The sequence below is a fragment of the Camellia sinensis genome, chromosome 8 (genome assembly GCF_055761805.1).
Source record: "Camellia sinensis isolate YWXY chromosome 8, ASM5576180v1, whole genome shotgun sequence".
Classification (NCBI taxonomy): Eukaryota; Viridiplantae; Streptophyta; class Magnoliopsida; order Ericales; family Theaceae; genus Camellia; species Camellia sinensis.
The window spans coordinates 154,781,414-154,798,589 of record NC_138968.1 but is presented as its reverse complement, the minus strand read 5'-3'; the positions used below and the strand labels follow the sequence as shown (position 1 = coordinate 154,798,589).

Here is a 17,176-nt window from a genome sequence, read left to right as displayed (position 1 = left end):
TATGTTACATTGGAGTATTACGTTTACATTGGAGTATTACGTTTTTTAAATATTACATTAGAGTGTTATATTTGAGAAAAGTATACTAAATTTTTATTTTTTTTTAAAGTGTTACGTTTAGTAATTTTAACATTATGAAAAAACTCATATTTGTCCTTCAACATATAACATACGTATGTTTATACTTGACCGGTTATGTAATTTACAATAGAATGAGACATTTCGATCATAAGAAAAAAGAAAAAAATCAAACAATTTATAAGATATCTATTGGCAATTTATCGATGTTACGCCCTTTATTTTATTTATTTGTTATTTCAGATCTCTACTTACAAACAAACTCTAGCGCTGTTCTCGTATCATGTAGCACATTTTCTTCATCATTGAAAGTTTCAACCCTGAACCAGCCTCTCATAATACTCTCCCAACAACGAGATCAAAACACTCAAAACAAAAACAAACCCAACAAAATAAAAATAATAATAATGGAAACAAGATCTGCCAAGAAAAAAAGACTCTTAAAAACAGAAAATGAAACCGAAACAGGCGAAGATTGGATCAGCGACCTCCCGGACGCTGTTCTTCATCATATTCTCTTCCTTCTACCCATCAAATCCATTGCCCAAACCAGCGTTTTGTCGAAAAGATGGCGATCGATATGGTCCTCGTTCCCTGATCTTGATTTCACCACCACAACCAACTCAGTTGGCCATTTTTCATCAACCATTATCAAATATTCGAGCACTCGCAAAAGGGTTCACTCTCCTCTAGCTCAAGGAATGGACTTTATCATCCCGGTTCTAGCTCTCCGCGACAAGAATTCTGATCTAAGAATCCTTCGTTTCTGCGCACAATTGAGCTTTTCTCTCTTAAACAGCTTGATCCGCTGTGCTGTGAGGCGTAATGTTCAAGAGCTTGATATTGAAGTCGCAACAGATGATTACTTTAACCTCCCAAGATGTGTTACCACTTGTGAATCATTGCGGGTTTTCAAGTTAAAGTCTCGTTATCCAGGTTTTAGATTGCCTCCATTGTCGATAATGAAGAGTGGTTTCCAATCACTCCACACATTGTCCCTCTCACTAGTCATTTTATATCAACAGTCCTCTCTTGTTGATTTGTTCACAGAGTCTTCATTCCCTCTTCTCAAGAAGTTGAGTCTTGATGCTTGTTTCGGGTTGAAAAATCTCAAAGTTGGTTGCCGAGGGCTCGAAGATTTAACCCTAGAAAACTGTTTTCAATTGAATGATTTGAACATTTTGGGTGGAAAACTAGAGAGATTACGCGTTGCGAGTTGTTTTGATGCTTATAGTAGTAATAGTTTGGTGAAGATTGAAGCCCCAAGACTTAAAATCATTCTTTGGGAATATAATGCTATTACTGAGAGCAGTTGTTTGGAGAACTTGAATTCTCTTCATGAGGCTTCTGTTGGTTTCTTTGTACTTCATGAAGACATAACTGTAACAAAGCGTTGGAGTATATCAAATTTTCTAACCGGTCTTTCTCATGTCGAAAGTTTGACACTTGAAAGCCAATGTGTTGAGGTATATATTTTACTTCAAAATCTTTTCACATTCTTAATGCAACTTACATTTGAAATGTCCACATTGTTAAAATTTAGATGAATTCTTTGGTTTTTAAGCATATTTCAAAGTGTAAAAGCATGATTGGCAACCATACTTCAAGTGAAAGTGGAAAATTATGACCATTTATTTCTTTCTGTGTGGCCGAGATTTAATCTGAATCTCTCCATTTTCGGTTGGGAGAAGATGCGAAGATGTACGGCTATAGGAGATGTAATGTACAGAGCATTTTTCATATGAATTTAGAATACAAACAGAATACTCACCTAAACATGCCAATATATTTATACTCCATTTGATTTACAATAATCACCATAGCATATCCTTCGTAGAAGATTTTAATCAACAACGTAACTCACCTCCCTTGACGCAGGAACATTTCATATTCCTATGTAGCTATATATCAAACACTTAACCCTACTTCTACAAAACCAAATTGTGAATTAAATTTTCCCACACAAACATTATTGCTTACATGCATTAATGGAATGGAAGATTTTCATTACAAATCTTATGGTTATAAAATAGAAATATAAATTTATACTTATTTTAAATTTAAAAAGATTATTATACTCAATAGGTGGATGATATAATGGAACCTCTCAATTATAAATATATAATGGAGAGGATCACAATCGCCTTCATAGACATATTTCATAATTCACATAGCATTTTGTTATTCGCTATAGATTCTGTCGAAGAACAAACACTTGCAAGTGTTTTATATAATGGAACCTCTCCATTGCAAATATATAATGGAGAGGATCACAATCTCCTTTCATGGACACATTTCATAATTCACATAGCATTTTGTTATTGGCTGCAGATTCTGTCGAAGAACAAACATTTTACAAGTGTTCTGAATCCCTTTAACAAGCTCAAAACCTTGGAATTACGCACCGGTTTCAACAAACATAACATTCCAGCTCTAGCATGCCTATTTAGAAGCTCTTCTAATCTCCACACTCTCATCATCAAGATTGCTAACGATTACAAGATCGAAAGGAGAGTGAGTAGCCAACCATACACACTAACCTTATCCCCAACACATAAATTGCATTTTTATGTATATATCTATAGTAACAGCTTATACTTTGATGATTCATCCCTATTTCAGCAATGGAACAGGGAATTGTGGGACTTGTCTAACTCAGGAGAAGAGCGATACTGGGACTTGCAAACTCAAGCCTTGAAGTTCTTCTTGCATAACCTAAAGGTAGTGAAAATTCAAGGGTTTTCGGAATGTGAGAATGATATTAGTCTAGCAAAGTTTTTGCTCAAACATGGAAAGGTGTTGGAAGAGATGATTATTTGTCCAGGACACTACAATTCTAGAGATACCCATCGGAGAGAGAGAATCAAGTCACAGATGATGGAGTTCTCAAGGGCTTCTTCTAATGCTAAAATTGCATTTCAATAATGTGGTTATGAATTCTTGGAACAAATGAGAGCTTTGATTACTTTAACATTAGTTTAGTATATTCTGATGATGATTTTGGGTTTGAATGTGTTGATATTTGTAGACATTTGTATGTTGGAGACCAAACGAACTTTGGCTCTCTTGTTGGAAATACAATCCAAGTGATTCGTGTTTTTAATGCTCTGATTTTATGATGGGGGGGGGGGTTGTTTAACCGCATTACTACTACTCTTTTACTCAAAAGAAGCCTAATTCGTTTAGATTGCTTCCTACCACCTAATGATAAGTTTCATGGACAAAAACTATAAAGTTATCTTAATACACTTGTGATAATACTATTATCAATTATTAAATATCATATCATTTACTATTCTCGAACATCTAATATTAAATTGTAAATTTTATTATTTTTATCAATTATAATAATTATAAAATATCATTTAAAAATATTTTGAAATTATCAAATAGCTTGTCGAGTGGACTGCATTGAATTCCTTCCATGTGGAAGTTATTGGGTAAATTGTCGTCAATAAAGTGATTGTGCTCTGTATTTGCTTTTTAATTGACCATTTAGAAGGAGGATGACATCGTGGGAGGTAAAAACCATGACACAAACAAGGATAATATTTGACCAAACTTTGATTGACTAAGCCAACCCAAGAATTTCCTTCAATAAAAGTCTTACCAGGGTAGTCAAAATCGTTCATTTATACACAAAGCCGCCAAGGAAAGTGAAAATGATCTTCGCTGATAGAACCCCAAACCAATTGCTTTGATCTTGACTGGGGATCATCAGAGAGGACAGAGGTTTTATTTGAAAATTTGACTATTTTAATTTATTTTTTTTACAATTTTATGAGGTAAAAAAAAACAAGTTATATTTAAGATAATTTGTGAATTGTTTTTTGTAATTACATATATGATTGTGAGAGAAAAAATAATTAATTAAAAATAATAATAATTAATTTTCCGAAGTACCTAAAAAAAATTAATAATTAATTAATGTATAAGATATAATATTTTATCTTATTAATTATTTTAATATTTTTTTTTATCTTTATTAACTATTTTAGTTTTTATAAAAAAAAAAACTCTGGCCAAACACCCCAGAATTAGAATCAGAGCTTTGAAAGTGGCCATTTTGTCAAAACAACCGAGGTCAGAGTTGTCTTGCTATTAAAAACACAAAAATTGAAATAATAAAGGTTGAGATTCACATACAATGACCACCATGTATAGAGCTGATCACCTCTTATCATATATCAGTAATTATTTATATATTTTATATTTTATATTCTTAACACATCTTTGCATGATTATTATAGTTCTCTTTTTGTATTTTTTTTTTTTTTTTTTTTTATATATGTAAAATTGTATCACCTCATGCCAGTGTTGTAAAAAGGTTAATTAAAGAGAAAGGGGCTAAACCAAGGATTACTATTAAGGCATGCCAAAGTGTTAGAAGGAGCTGTTAACAATGAATCCAATGCAGAATAATACAAACCTCCAGCCCTGCTTTTTAAGAAAAGACAATAAGTTTGGGATGGTATAAATAAGTGTTTTTTTTTTACTTTTTATAAAATATGGGTTGAGTATGAGTTGGGTTTGAAATGATGTGGTAGAGAAGTTATGTGACTTAAATATGATAGTGACTTTTTGACTTTTTAACTTTTTTAAGTTACGACAAATTTGGGTCCTCTTTTTTTATCACTTTTATTGAGAGAGTGTGCATTGTATGGAGCTCCTGCCAAATTTGTTATCCTTGTCGGAGTTCTTTGAACCATATCTATAGATAAAAGAGTATCATTTGGGTAATGAAAATTAGTATCCAGCTCTACCTTATTATAAGAAGCAACAATTAGGATTGTCCGCACCAAAAAAAAAATAAAAAATAAAAAATCTCAGACCCAATAATAGTATGAGTTTGGTGGTGAAAATGGAGAAATCCAATCCAGTGGTGGAGTTGGAGAAAAATGCCAACCCGCTATCAATACTATTATAACAATATCTTTAAAATTTAATATACTTACATCGATGATTGATCATATGAAATAATTTTTAATTTTTGTCGTTTTGTTCAAAATTTGTTGCACCTTGGATTCCCTCCTATCTTTCCATTTACTTTGTAATTTCATTGCACAAGAAAAAGCTTCAACATGAGAGGTGTTTAGAGTTTTTTAAAATTTTACATTGCTTCCTCACAAAATGAAACTCTCACATACTAGTTATTTTGTTAAATTTTCTCTTCACTAATTATATTTGAAAAGTCTAGAGAGTGTTGTATTACACATTAGGCAATTATGATTTTGCCTCTAACCTATCAACAAAGTTGTAGACTTTTAACGAAAGAATTGAAGTTGAAACATATATACTACTTAATTATGAAGCAACTCATTAGTTAGTTAGGGTTTGTTAGTAAATGTTATTATTGAAGTAATTTGATAGGTGATTGCAAGTACCTTTTAATTGATTGTGGTATAAACAACTAGTCATATTTATCAAGATCATAGCAAACCACGAAAATTATGTGATTAATAAATTAATGTTGCGAGAAATTGAATACTCCATAAATATGTACTCTTAATTATGTTTAATAAAATTTCATATTACCAAAAAAAAAAAAAAAAAAAAAGAATGAAGGAATAGGAAATATTTATGATGCATTGTACAATCAAAACAAATACCCAGTCCTCCATTTTGACTACAAATGTGTATTTTTTCTATTTCAACACGAACAAAATCAGTAAAAATCAACATGTTTCCATTAATGATAAAACAAACGTAAAAATGAAAAATAAAAATCAATTTACAGGACTAAAAGACGACGACGTTTCCTCTTCCTCCTTGGTAAAACAAAAAAGTTGAAAGTCAACCTTGTCAATTTCGATCACTTGCCATCATCATCGAACCAACCAGTCCCGAGCTCCAATTCCAGAACTCGATCAAGCCAAGCCTCAGATTCGTCCATCAAATCAGGACTCAATCTGAACATCAAAACACAAAACTCCATCTGATTGAGAGCCCCATCACCGTCCACGTCACCTTCTCTGACCATACTCAGAAGCTCGTCATCGCTCAAGTCCTGTAACCCAAGAAGAGCAGAGTTCTTCTTCAAGCTCTCGAACGTGATGAGACCTCTGTCTCTGTCCATCAAAAGCCCAAACCCATTACACAGCTCCCTTATCAGACCCTCTCCTCCCAATTTATTAGCCATCACCGGCAACAGATCTTCGAAATCAGCACTTGCAGCAACAGCCGTTGTGTTTGTCCCTGCCATTGTTGACTATATTTTTGGAGAGAGAAAGTAGAGAGACAGAGACAGAGGGAGAGAGAGAGGGGAGATTGGATGATGGAGGGGGAGCAAGATGGGGAGATATATGTACACATGGGAATAAGGGTTAGTTGGAGGAGGAAGGAAGAGAGGGGGAAGGGGGGTCCACAATGGATGACAACCAAGATACAGAGGCGAGGAGAGAGGTTTGGGTTTGGATACTGCAGGCTTCAGTCTGCGATTGCCAATCTGTTTCCTGGAAGAAGCCTGTCCGGGATATAACCGTCATTTAACCATTGTTTATTTTTAATATTTTTTTAATTTATATAACCGTCATTTAACCATTGTTTATTTTTAATTTTTTTTTTAATTTTTATATTTTCTCTGCCTCTTTGATTTCCCAAAGGATTTGTTTCATTTTTTTTTGTATTATAGTCCTAACATGTCACATGTGTATGTGTGAAATAAAATAATATATTATTTATTAAAAATATGATAATTATAATTTTTTTATATTTTGTTTTTATAAATAAAATTTGAAAAAATTACAAATATATTTTTTAAGGTTTGATTAAAGTATGAATCGTTCTTTGTAGTTTTGAAAATTATATTTCATCCTCTGAGGTTTCTAATTTTATAATAAATCGTCCATTTTATTAATAAATTATCAAGTCAATTAACAATTTTTAATGATATTTAAAATATGTTTTAATTAATAATTTAGGTAATTTTATTATTGTATAGGAGAGCAATTATGAATTTTATTTTTTTAGTTAATTCTGTTAATAAAAAATTCTAATAAGGGAATATTTGTAATTTTTCAAATTATAGGGCGCAATTTGTATTTTAAACAAATCTCATGGAGTATATTTGTAATTTACTCATAAAATTTTATATATAAGTATAAGAGTTTTGTTTTAAAAGTTCATTTACTATTATATTTACTCCTCACCATAGATTAAAATTGTTATATTGACAATTAACAATTAAAATTATGCTTTGTTATAAAAAAAAAATGAAAAAATTGGTCTAGGCTCCCTCTTCCACTTTTCGTAATGGAAGAGATCCACAAAATTATTTTTTGATGTTTAAGGTCCCTAAACATGCATCAGAGAAATTTGACTCTTTGTCTCTTCTCCTCTACTGCAAAGCAGCACTTCTTCTCTCTCTCTCTCCGAAACCCTAGAGAGAAGAGATGGGCAAAGCAGCACTTCCTTTCTCTCTCTCTCTCTGTCTCTCCTCTGTATTCCCTCTCTCTTCATCATCTCTTTCTCTATCTATTTGTTGATTTCACAAGCCCATTTTTTTTCTTCTCTTCCAGATCCTCAACAAAATGCCAAATCAAACACCAAAAATACACAGTCAATCGATCTGTGTGTGTTTGAGATTACCATTACACTATAGCACTCACTCTCAAATCTGATGAGTGAGTGATATATATACATATATATAGAGAGAGAGAGATAAAGAGAGGGAATACAGAGGAGAGAGAGAGAGAGAGAGAGAAAGTGATGATGGCAACCGGAGCTGCTGGAGGAGGCGGCGAATGCAAAGTTGCGGGAGATTTTGTTGTAGATGAAGATCTGGTGCAGATTTGGTGCAACTGAGAATGTGTGTAACAGAAGATCTAGTGCAGATTTGAGTGTGTGTTATTTTGGCTCATAAGTATGTGTTTACCACACTCTACTCGCCCAAGGAGAGAGTAGGCTCGCAGGGCTCAAGGATCCACAGTGACATGTTTGGCTACAGGGACACACAGTTGGAGCAAAAATATTATTACTAAAGCAACCACCTCTCTGTGTTTCAAATTTGAAGCTTCTAAGCTCCATCTCATCTCATCCCTCCCAATGTTTTTTTTCTCTTTTTTGGTCAAACTCTCCCAATGTTCAAGGTTATATATAGTTCCATGTTTTCATTCTATATTCTTTAGTTTTACTACCCATATATATATGAGGAAGATGATCAAATCCAATGAAATTTATTGAGACAAGTCAGTGAAATTTCAAAAAAATAAACTTAGAGAAATTTGTTTAATATATATATATATATATGGGTTGCTATTGTTGCTTATTCACTCAATGAAATGATCTTCTCTCTCTGCTTTGAACTGAAATTTATCTGTATTGGTGAAGAGAAATTTTCTTGTTTGAATTGAAATTTCTCTAGGTTGGTCCAGAGAAATTCTCGGGTTTAAACTGAATTTCTCTGGATTGGTCCAGAGAAATTCTATGGTTTGAACTGAAATTTATCTGGGTTAATCTAAAGAAATTCTCTGGTTTAGATTGAACTAGTCCTCAATGTTGTCCAGAGAAATTTGGCAACCTCTTCTTTTCCAACTTTCTCTAGATTTCTAGCAAGGGCAAAGGTTACTTGAAGAAAGGGTTGCTACGTTGTCTGGAGAAATTTTCAAAATTTTTCTGGACCAATTTTCTCAGTAACGTGAATTTTCTCTGGAGTAATTTTCTCTGGACCAATTTTCTCTGGACTAATTTTCTCTAGACCAATTTTCTCTGGATCAACTTGAGGGACCTTAGACATTATGAAAATATTAGATGTCCTTTATGCTATAAAATCTTAATACGAGGGACCTTAAAAAAAACCCCCAAAAAAAATGATATAGTTCTAACACTTTACTATTTTAGGATAAAAATATATGAATTTTAAAAAATTGTTACATTAGTTTTTGAAAGGAAAATATTAAAGAAAATTTAAAAACTTAATGAATAAGGAAGAAGTATCGTAACATGTAATTCAAAATATTAAAAAAAAGTAAAAAAATGAATAAAGACTTTAAGAAGTTGTGATTATAATTAAAACTAATGTCATATTTATTAATAAATATAATTTTATTTGGATATCGATTTATATTTTAACATGCTTATTTAAAACAAAAATAAATAAAAATAAAAATATTAATAATTTTGAGTTTAAAAATATGATTTTGTAGATGTGCTATATTAACTTTTGGAAGGAATATATTTGATTTTTTTTTACAAAAATTAAATTTTAGTCATTGAACAAATCTTATAAGATTTAAAATAAAATTTGTAATAGGAAGAAATTAATGATATTGCATATAGCGATCCCGGTTTTGTCCCAACCTTTATTGTGTTCTGGACCCAGGTTCCGTGATTGAATATTGTATCCATGTCTTGTTTTTTCCCTTTGACCCTCTGTACTTGTGTTTTAGAACTTATTGGGCGTGTTTGGAACAGGTTGGTTGTTGATTGGTTTAGATTGTTGCTGTTTAGATTTTGGCCTCTTCACTCGAGTGAGGCTTCTTGCGCTCGAGCGAGCTTCTTGTAATTTGCTTCTCCGCTCGAATGAGGTTTCTTGCGTTCGAGCGAGAATTTGGAGTTCTCAGGCTTCCTTCCAGACGCAGCATTTTTGGAGAAGATGAAGTTCTTCGCTCGAGCGAGGCTTCTTGCGCTCGAACGAGCCTTGTGTTATTTGTTCCTTCGCTCGAGCGAGGTTTCTTACGCTCTCGCTCGAGCGAGCGTGTGCGTCTGTGGCAAACCTAAAGTTTTGCATTGTACGCTCAAGCGACACTTCTTGCACTCGAGCGAGGTCACTTGTTGTGTCTGGTCGCTCGAGCGACAACTCCTTCGCTCGAGCGAGGACCGCGTATATCAGTTCGCAACAGCTCATTTTTTACACAGAACATTAAGATCTTTTCACCTCAAAACCCTAATCCGACACCTTCTCTCTCTAAAATACTCTCTCTCTACAAATACTTCTAGATCTAAGTATCTCTCAACCCTAGTTCCTTTGTTAAAGTGTTAGAGCATCTCAAGGGCTTTCCTTTGATCTGAGTCAAACAAAATTTGGGGCATTTTTGAAGTTCTTCTTCTCTTTGAGCTTCTACACTTGAGGTAAGGATATTCTACTATTTGATATGGGTTTTAACCTAGGCATTTGTCATTTTGAATAAATGGTGGGATTTAGGAAGATAATGGGTGAAATTTGGTCTTGGGTTTAATATTTGGTGAAAGGGGGAAGATTGCCCTAATTTGAATCAAATAAATTATTTTGTATAAAATAATGAAATTGATGTGGAAATAAGAAATTTGAAGGGGCGTATAATTGAATGGTGTAATTAGATTTGTTAAATCAGTCACTCATGGGAATTTGGTAAATCATTTGTTTGGTAGATTGTATATCTGTCTAGAAATATCAGTTTTGGGCTATTGGTGGAAGATAGCTATGATTGTTGTAGAAATTGCATCAGGATTAGGTGAATTGAAACTAATCATCTGAATTATGTCATTGAATATGATGGTTTGATTAAACCGTTGAATATGTGAATTGATTAGTCATTGTATATGACAATGTTTTAAATACATTGTACATGTATCTTTGTTTGGGAAGAGATAGGGGATGGACTCCACTGAAAAACTAAGTTGGTCGAAGTGTCTAGGGTGAAAGTTCCGAAATCTTATATATATATATGGGTGTCGATTCCCTCGGATGTGAATTCTGTAAAATGGCAAGAAAATTGAAATGTTTGAATAATAATTGCTATTGAAATGTTAACAAATGAGTTGTAGTCTCATTTGGGATTGTTTAGATATCAAGGAATTATATCTGTGAGTTGATTTGAATAAATGAATGGAAATAAAATGAGATATTGATGTCATTATTGGTTGGTCATGAAAAGAAGATGTCAGTTGGTTTTAAGTGTTGAACATTTATCTAATGCTTACATCTTAGTTAAATCTCATATACTATTTTAGCATATCTCTATTGGGCTTTGGTTCACCCTACTTGGGAAACCATTTTCAGGTACAGGTGACATGCCGCCTCCAAGGACATAGTTTGAGAGGTGAAGGCTCCATTTTGTTATTTTGTTTTGTGCTAAATGTTTATTCAAGTCGAGGGTTTTATATGTATAGAGTTTGGACTCTTTTTTTGTTATAACCAAGAGATATCTTGGAAAAGTGTAAGCTCTTTGGGCGTTTATTTTGTTGTAATCAACTAGTATTACATGCTGTAGTTTTAGAATGAACACTTATGAAAGTGTAATGCATATAATATCTTCTATAATACGAACTCTGGTGAATGAAAGTATAACCTTTTCATTTTGTTCATAGATCTTATGAATGGTTTATCGTTATGATATTTTGGGGGCGTTATAAATTGGTATCAGAACGTACCGGGTTTGAATACTTTGGGTACGTGGGAATTGGTTAATACCACAATGCATTTCTCTCGCTTGTTAGAGACTTAAGTATAGATGTTATGTGCCTATATGATAGATGGTTATGTGACTATATGGGTATAGGATTTAATTTCTAGGACGTTAATCGGGTCGATGGATTTTTGGGAGTCCTATTGGAAAAGCACTTGATCACTGCCGTTTTTAACTAGAACTTTAGCAACGCCACATGACAGTCATTATCCGGGAATAAAATTCGTAGATGTTTATGTGATTATGTACTTACGTAGAGTGAATTACAGTTGTCCATCGTATTAGGACGTGAGTGAGATAGCTTCGGTACATTTGTAAATCTGCTAATCTCTTTTGTTACCTTCATTAAGATGTCAGGACATGGTCATGGTGCTAGGTGTGGTAAGCTTAGGAGGCATGAGATGCCTATACCAGATAAAATTTCGGCACAAGAGAAAGGAGTTAATCAGGCCAATGTGGCCGAACCGGTTGGTCAGCAGGCCATGGGCGCTTTAGCTCGTGAAATGGTCGGAGCTTTGAGGGAATCCATGGACATTCTCAGGGTTGAAAATCAAGTCCAGGCCCAAGTAGCTGAAGCTAGGCCATCTTTTCTGAAGATGGAGTTATTCTGGTCGAATCTGGACGAGTTTTTGGGAGATCCTAAGGAGCCACTGAAGGCTGATGAATGGTTAGAGCAGATGGTGAAGACGTTTGAGATGCTTGGTATCGAAGACGGAGGTTTGAGAGTGACCTTGGCGTCTTTCCATCGAAGACGGAGACGCGGGTCAGTGGTGGAAGTATGCGTAGGGGCGCATTGAAGGAACTTGGGAAGCTTTTGTTGATGCCTTCCATGACAAGTATTTACCTACTACAGTAAGGGAGAAGTTGAGGGATCAGTTTTTTCAGCTCAAATAGTTAAACACGCCAATGGCTGAGTTTGAAGCCACGTTCACTAGTTTGTCGAGGTTTGCACCAGAGTTAGTGGCGACAGAGGAGTGCCGTTGTTCGAAGTTCGAGAAAAAATTGAGGACTGGGCTCATGTTTCGAGTTGCCGAGTCCATGATTAGGGATTATGGGCGCCTTGTGGAGGCTACAGCCCATCTTGAAACTATCATGCATGCGGAGGAAGAGAGGATGAGGGGCTCCATGAGGAGTCAGGATGGTCAGGGGGACAGTAAGAAGCAGAGGGGCTCTAACCCTCAGCAATCCTAGGGAGAGCGCATTTGAGATCTACCTTTCTAGTGTTGAGTTCTGGTTATGGGAGAGGCGGTCAAGGAGCGAGAGTCAGGATAGAGGCCAGCGCTCACTTGTTATCAGTGTGGGCAGGCGGGGCATTTAAAGAGGTTTTTCCCACAGTTGGATGGCACATCTAGTGCGTCTGGTTCGAGGCAGACACAGAGTCACCAGCTAGCTCAGTCAGTGCAGGCCTCGAGGGCCAATCAAGGAGCCTCTTCGTCTCAGTCTGTGCAGCAGTCTTATGATTCGAGGGGCGAGCAAGTAGATCAGAGACCTACGGGACGCATGTATGTTGTTACCGCGCCAGATTTCGTACCAGCTCTATCTGTTGTGAGAGGTACCTTTTAGTTTTGCAACTCAGTTGCTAATGTGTTGATTGATACGGGTGCATCCCATTCATTTATTTCGTCTGCTTTTGCATTTATTTTGGGGTTGGAGTTGGCACAATTAGTATCTCATATTTGTGTTGTATCACCTGTTGGGGTGAGATAGTTCTGAAGCAGGGGTGTCAGGGCTGTGATATAGAGGTCGCCGATCATTGGCTTTCCTTTTCTTTTGTGTTGATAGATATGACTGGTTTTGATGTTATTTTGGGTATGGACTGGTTATCGTCATACCAAGCTGTTATAGATTGCTACCGTCAAAGGGTCACTATATGTACTTTGAGCAGTGATGCTTTTATTTCTTGGGAGGCCAGGTGGATAGAGTCTTATCATCGGTGTATGGTTCGAGTGGGCGGAGTGAACTTAGTTGTCTTCTTGCTAGCTTTTTGAGTAGTGAGTGTGATAAAGTTCGAGTTGAGTTGCCAAGAGCGGTTTGTGAGTACTTGGATGTCTTTCCCGAGGATCTTATTAGTTTACCACCTCACCAAGAGATCGAGTTCTCTATTGATTTAGTGTTTGGCACAACACCGATTTCTATGGCACCGTATCGTTTTGTACCAGTTGAGTTGAGTGAGTTGAAGATTCAACTCCAGGAATTACTAGATAAGGGCTTTATTCGCCACAGCACTTTGCCTTAGGAAGCACCGGCCCTCTTTGCTAAAAAGAAAGATGGGCCTTGCGACTTTGTATCAACTACCGAGAGTTGAACCGGGTTACGGTTAAGAACAAATGTCCTATGCCTCGTATAGATGACCTGTTTGATCAGTTAAAATGGTCTCGTTGTTTCTCCAAGATAGACCTAAGATCGGGTTACCACCACTTGAGGGTCAAGGAGGAGGATATTCTGAAGACGACATTCCGTACGTGGTATGGCCATTATGAGTTTCTGGTGATGCCTTTTGGGCTAACCAATGCACCAGCTGTGTTTATGGACTTGATGAACCGAATCTTCCAAGAATTCTTCGACCGTTTTGTGGTCGTCTTTGTGGATGATATTTTGATTTACTCACCCTCTGAGGAGGAGCACGAGGAACATTTGTGAATGGTGCTGGAGTTGCTTAGAGCCCATAAACTGTATGCTAAGTTCAAGAAGTGTGAGTTCTGGCTAAAGGAGGTTAAGTTCTTAGGCCATGTAATATCTGGGGAAGGGGTGACTGTAGATCCATCCAAAATTGAAGCAGTGCAGAATTGGGCACAACCTAAGAATGCTTTCGAGATCCATAGTTTCTTGGGGTTGGCCGGGTATTATCATCAGTTGTAAAAGATTTCTCCAAATTAGCTTCGCCTTTGACTGGATTGACGCGAAAGTGGGTCAAATTTGTGTGGAGTGAGATTTGTGAAAAGTCGTTCCAAAAGCTTAAGGTTAGGCTTACCACCACTCTAGTCTTGATTATTCCGAAGAGGGGGTTGGGTTATTCAGTGTATTGTGACACCTCACGAGAAGGTTTGGGTTGTGTATTAATGCAATGGGGGAAAGTAGTAGCTTATGGCTCACGACAATTGAAAACACACGAAAGGACCTGCTCCACTCATGATTTAGAGTTAGCAGCTATGATTTTTGCCTTGAAGATTTGGAGGCACTATTTGTGTGGTGAGAGATTTGAGGTGTTTTTTGATCATAAGAATCTGAAGTATCTGTTTACGTAGAAAGACTTGAATTTGAGGCAGATAAGGTGGATGGAGTTCATAGAGGGTTATGACTTCGAGTTACATTACCATCCAGGAAAGGCCAATGTTGTGGCGGATGCCCTAAGTAGGAAATCCATTAGCAGGGTAGCTTGTATTGCTATCCGGGAATAGGGGATGTTGGGTGTCCTTGGTGAATTTGATTTGCACCTGGGCGAGTCTATTAAGTCTGCAGCCTTGTTTTCTGTAGTTGCACAACCGAGGTAGATTCCCTCCGGGAGAAGATATCCAATGGGAAGGTGGAGAAGGGTTTAACTGTGTATCCCGACTTGAGTGTGAGATACCATGACCGATTGTTTGTGTCGGAGTCTTGCTGAGAGGAAGTACTCCGAGTGTTTCACCATTTACGCCTTGCAGTGTATCAGGGAGGCACAAAGATGTATCATGATCTGAGTCGCCAGTTTTTGTGGAGGGCTATGAAGAAAGATGTGGTCGTGTTTGTGTCGAAATGCCTTACTTGTCAGTAAGTGAAGACCGAGCATCAGAGGCCAATGGGTTTGTGACAACCCTTGCCTATAGCTGAGTGAAAGTGAGAGCATGTCACGATGGATTTTGTTGTGGGTCTTCCGAGGATTCAATAGGGTAGCGCTGCCATTTGGGTGGTAGTTGATCAATTGACCAAGTCGGGGCATTTTATTCCTATGCGCGTAAGAGATTTGGTAGATTACCTTGCTGACTTGTACATTCGGGACATAGTGAGGTTGCATGGGGTCCCTGTGACGATTATCTCGGATAGAGACCCGCGTTTCACTGCTCGGTTGTGGCAGAGCTTGTAGAGTGCCTTGGGCACTAGATTGACTTTTAGCACGGCTTACCATCCTCAGACTGACGGGCAGTCCGAGCGTACTATTCAGATCCTTAAGGATATGCTTTGAGGCTGTGTCATTGACTTTAAGGGGTCGTAGGAGAGACAATTATCCTTAGTGGTGTTTGCCTACAATAACAGTTTCCAATCGAGTATTGGTATGGCACCGTTTGAGGCCTTATATGGCCGACCGTGTAGATCTCTAGTGTGTTGGGCCGAGGTGGGTGATACACCTTTGTTAGGTCCAGAGTTGGTTCGGGAAATGACGGAGAAAGTGGCACTTATCTGTAAGAGGTTGGTTACAGGCCAGAGTCACCAAAAGATTTATGCCGACCGTAGGAGAAGACCTTTGCCATTCGAGATGGGTGATCATGTCTTTTTAAAAATATTACCTAGACGGGGTTTGATGAGATTTGGGAAGAATGGGAAGTTATCCCCTCGGTTTAATTGCCCTTTTGAGATCCTTGAGCGGATTGGGGAGGTTGCATATCGTTTGGCGTTGCCGTCACAACTTCCGGGGTACATGACATGTTTCATATTAGTATGCTTCGGAAGTATGAGCCGGACCCATCACATGTATTGGATTGGACCGACTTAGAGGTAGACGGGGATGCCTCGTACAAGAGACCAGTGAGAGTTTTGGATAGACGGGACCAAGTCTTGCGAGACAAGACAATTCCCTTGGTTAAAGTATTGTGGAAACATCACGGAGTTAAGGAAGCAACTTGGGAGCGTGAATTGGAAGTCTGTGAGAAATATCCGGACTTATTTGTTGATGTTTGAGAATGTGTTGAAATTTTAGTTTTGTTGAGGAACTATGACAACATTGTATATGTTTTGAATTATGAAAGCATTGTATATGTTGAATATGTTTCGGAAATGCAAGTTGATTTGGACATTGTATATGTTGTTTTAATTTTGAAAATGTAAATTTATCATAAACACTGAATATGTTTTGGAAATATGAGATATATGTATTGAAATTAGTTAAATTTCGAAAGAATACATATTGGTAATACATGTTGAGCTAGATGTTGTGGATTTGTTCTCTTGTGAAGAGATTGAATGACCGATGGGCGAGTCATGATGTTGAGAATTGAATTGTGAATATTTTGAAAATTGGGTAATCATGAGTTTTGAAACTTGTACTAAAATTTCAGGGACGAAATTCTTTAAGGAGGGGAAGGCTATAGCGATCCCGGTTTTTCCCCACCCCTCATTGTGTTCCGAACTCGGGTTCCGTGATTGAATATTGTATCCATGTCTTATTTTTCCCCTTTGACCCTTTGTACTTGTGTTTTAGAACTTGTTGGGCGTGTTTGGAATAGGTTGGTTGTTGATTGGTTTAGATTGTTACTGCCCAGATTTTGGCCTTTTCGCTCGAGCGAGCTTCTTGTAATTTTCTTCTCGCTCGAGTGATTGAATATTGTATCCATGTCTTGTTTTTCCCCTTTGACCCTCTGTACTTGTGTTTTAGAACTTGTTAGGCGTGTTTGGAACAGGTTGGTTGTTGATTGGTTTAGATTGTTGCTGCTCAGATTTTGGCCTCTTCGCTCGAGCGAGGCTTCTTGCACTTGAGTGAGCTTCTTGTAATTTGCTTCTCCGCTCGAGTGAGGTTTCTTGCG

The 17,176-nt window shown here is 36.7% G+C and overlaps 2 protein-coding genes across 2 annotated transcripts; one reads left to right on the top strand and one right to left on the bottom strand.

Moving 5' to 3' along the window:
• Positions 1-485: 485 nt before the first annotated feature.
• LOC114272821 (Protein with RNI-like/FBD-like domain) lies at positions 486-3,003 on the top strand. Its single transcript, XM_028214514.2, has 3 exons — positions 486-1,544; positions 2,410-2,592; positions 2,701-3,003. The coding sequence occupies exons 1-3, from the start codon at positions 486-488 to the stop codon at positions 3,001-3,003; spliced, it is 1,545 nt and encodes a 514-aa protein (XP_028070315.2).
• Positions 3,004-5,638: 2,635 nt separating this feature from the next.
• On the bottom strand, positions 5,639-6,613 carry LOC114272822 (calcium-binding protein KRP1). Its single transcript, XM_028214515.2, has one exon. It carries the CDS (start codon positions 6,278-6,280, stop codon positions 5,891-5,893), a length of 390 nt encoding a protein of 129 aa, XP_028070316.1. The 5' UTR covers positions 6,281-6,613; the 3' UTR covers positions 5,639-5,890.
• Positions 6,614-17,176: the final 10,563 nt, after the last annotated feature.

What these genes read in the sequence shown, in the direction of transcription:
- LOC114272821 (XM_028214514.2), top strand. Translation starts at nt 486, where the DNA reads ATGGAAACAAGATCTGCCAAGAAAAAAAGACTCTTAAAAACAGAAAAT. An exon ending in TTGAAAGCCAATGTGTTGAG is followed by an intron (nt 1,545 to 2,409) that starts GTATATATTTTA and finishes TATTGGCTGCAG; the next exon opens with ATTCTGTCGAAGAACAAACA. An exon ending in ATTACAAGATCGAAAGGAGA is followed by an intron (nt 2,593 to 2,700) that starts GTGAGTAGCCAA and finishes TCCCTATTTCAG; the next exon opens with CAATGGAACAGGGAATTGTG.
- LOC114272822 (XM_028214515.2), bottom strand. Translation starts at nt 6,280, where the DNA reads ATGGCAGGGACAAACACAACGGCTGTTGCTGCAAGTGCTGATTTCGAA.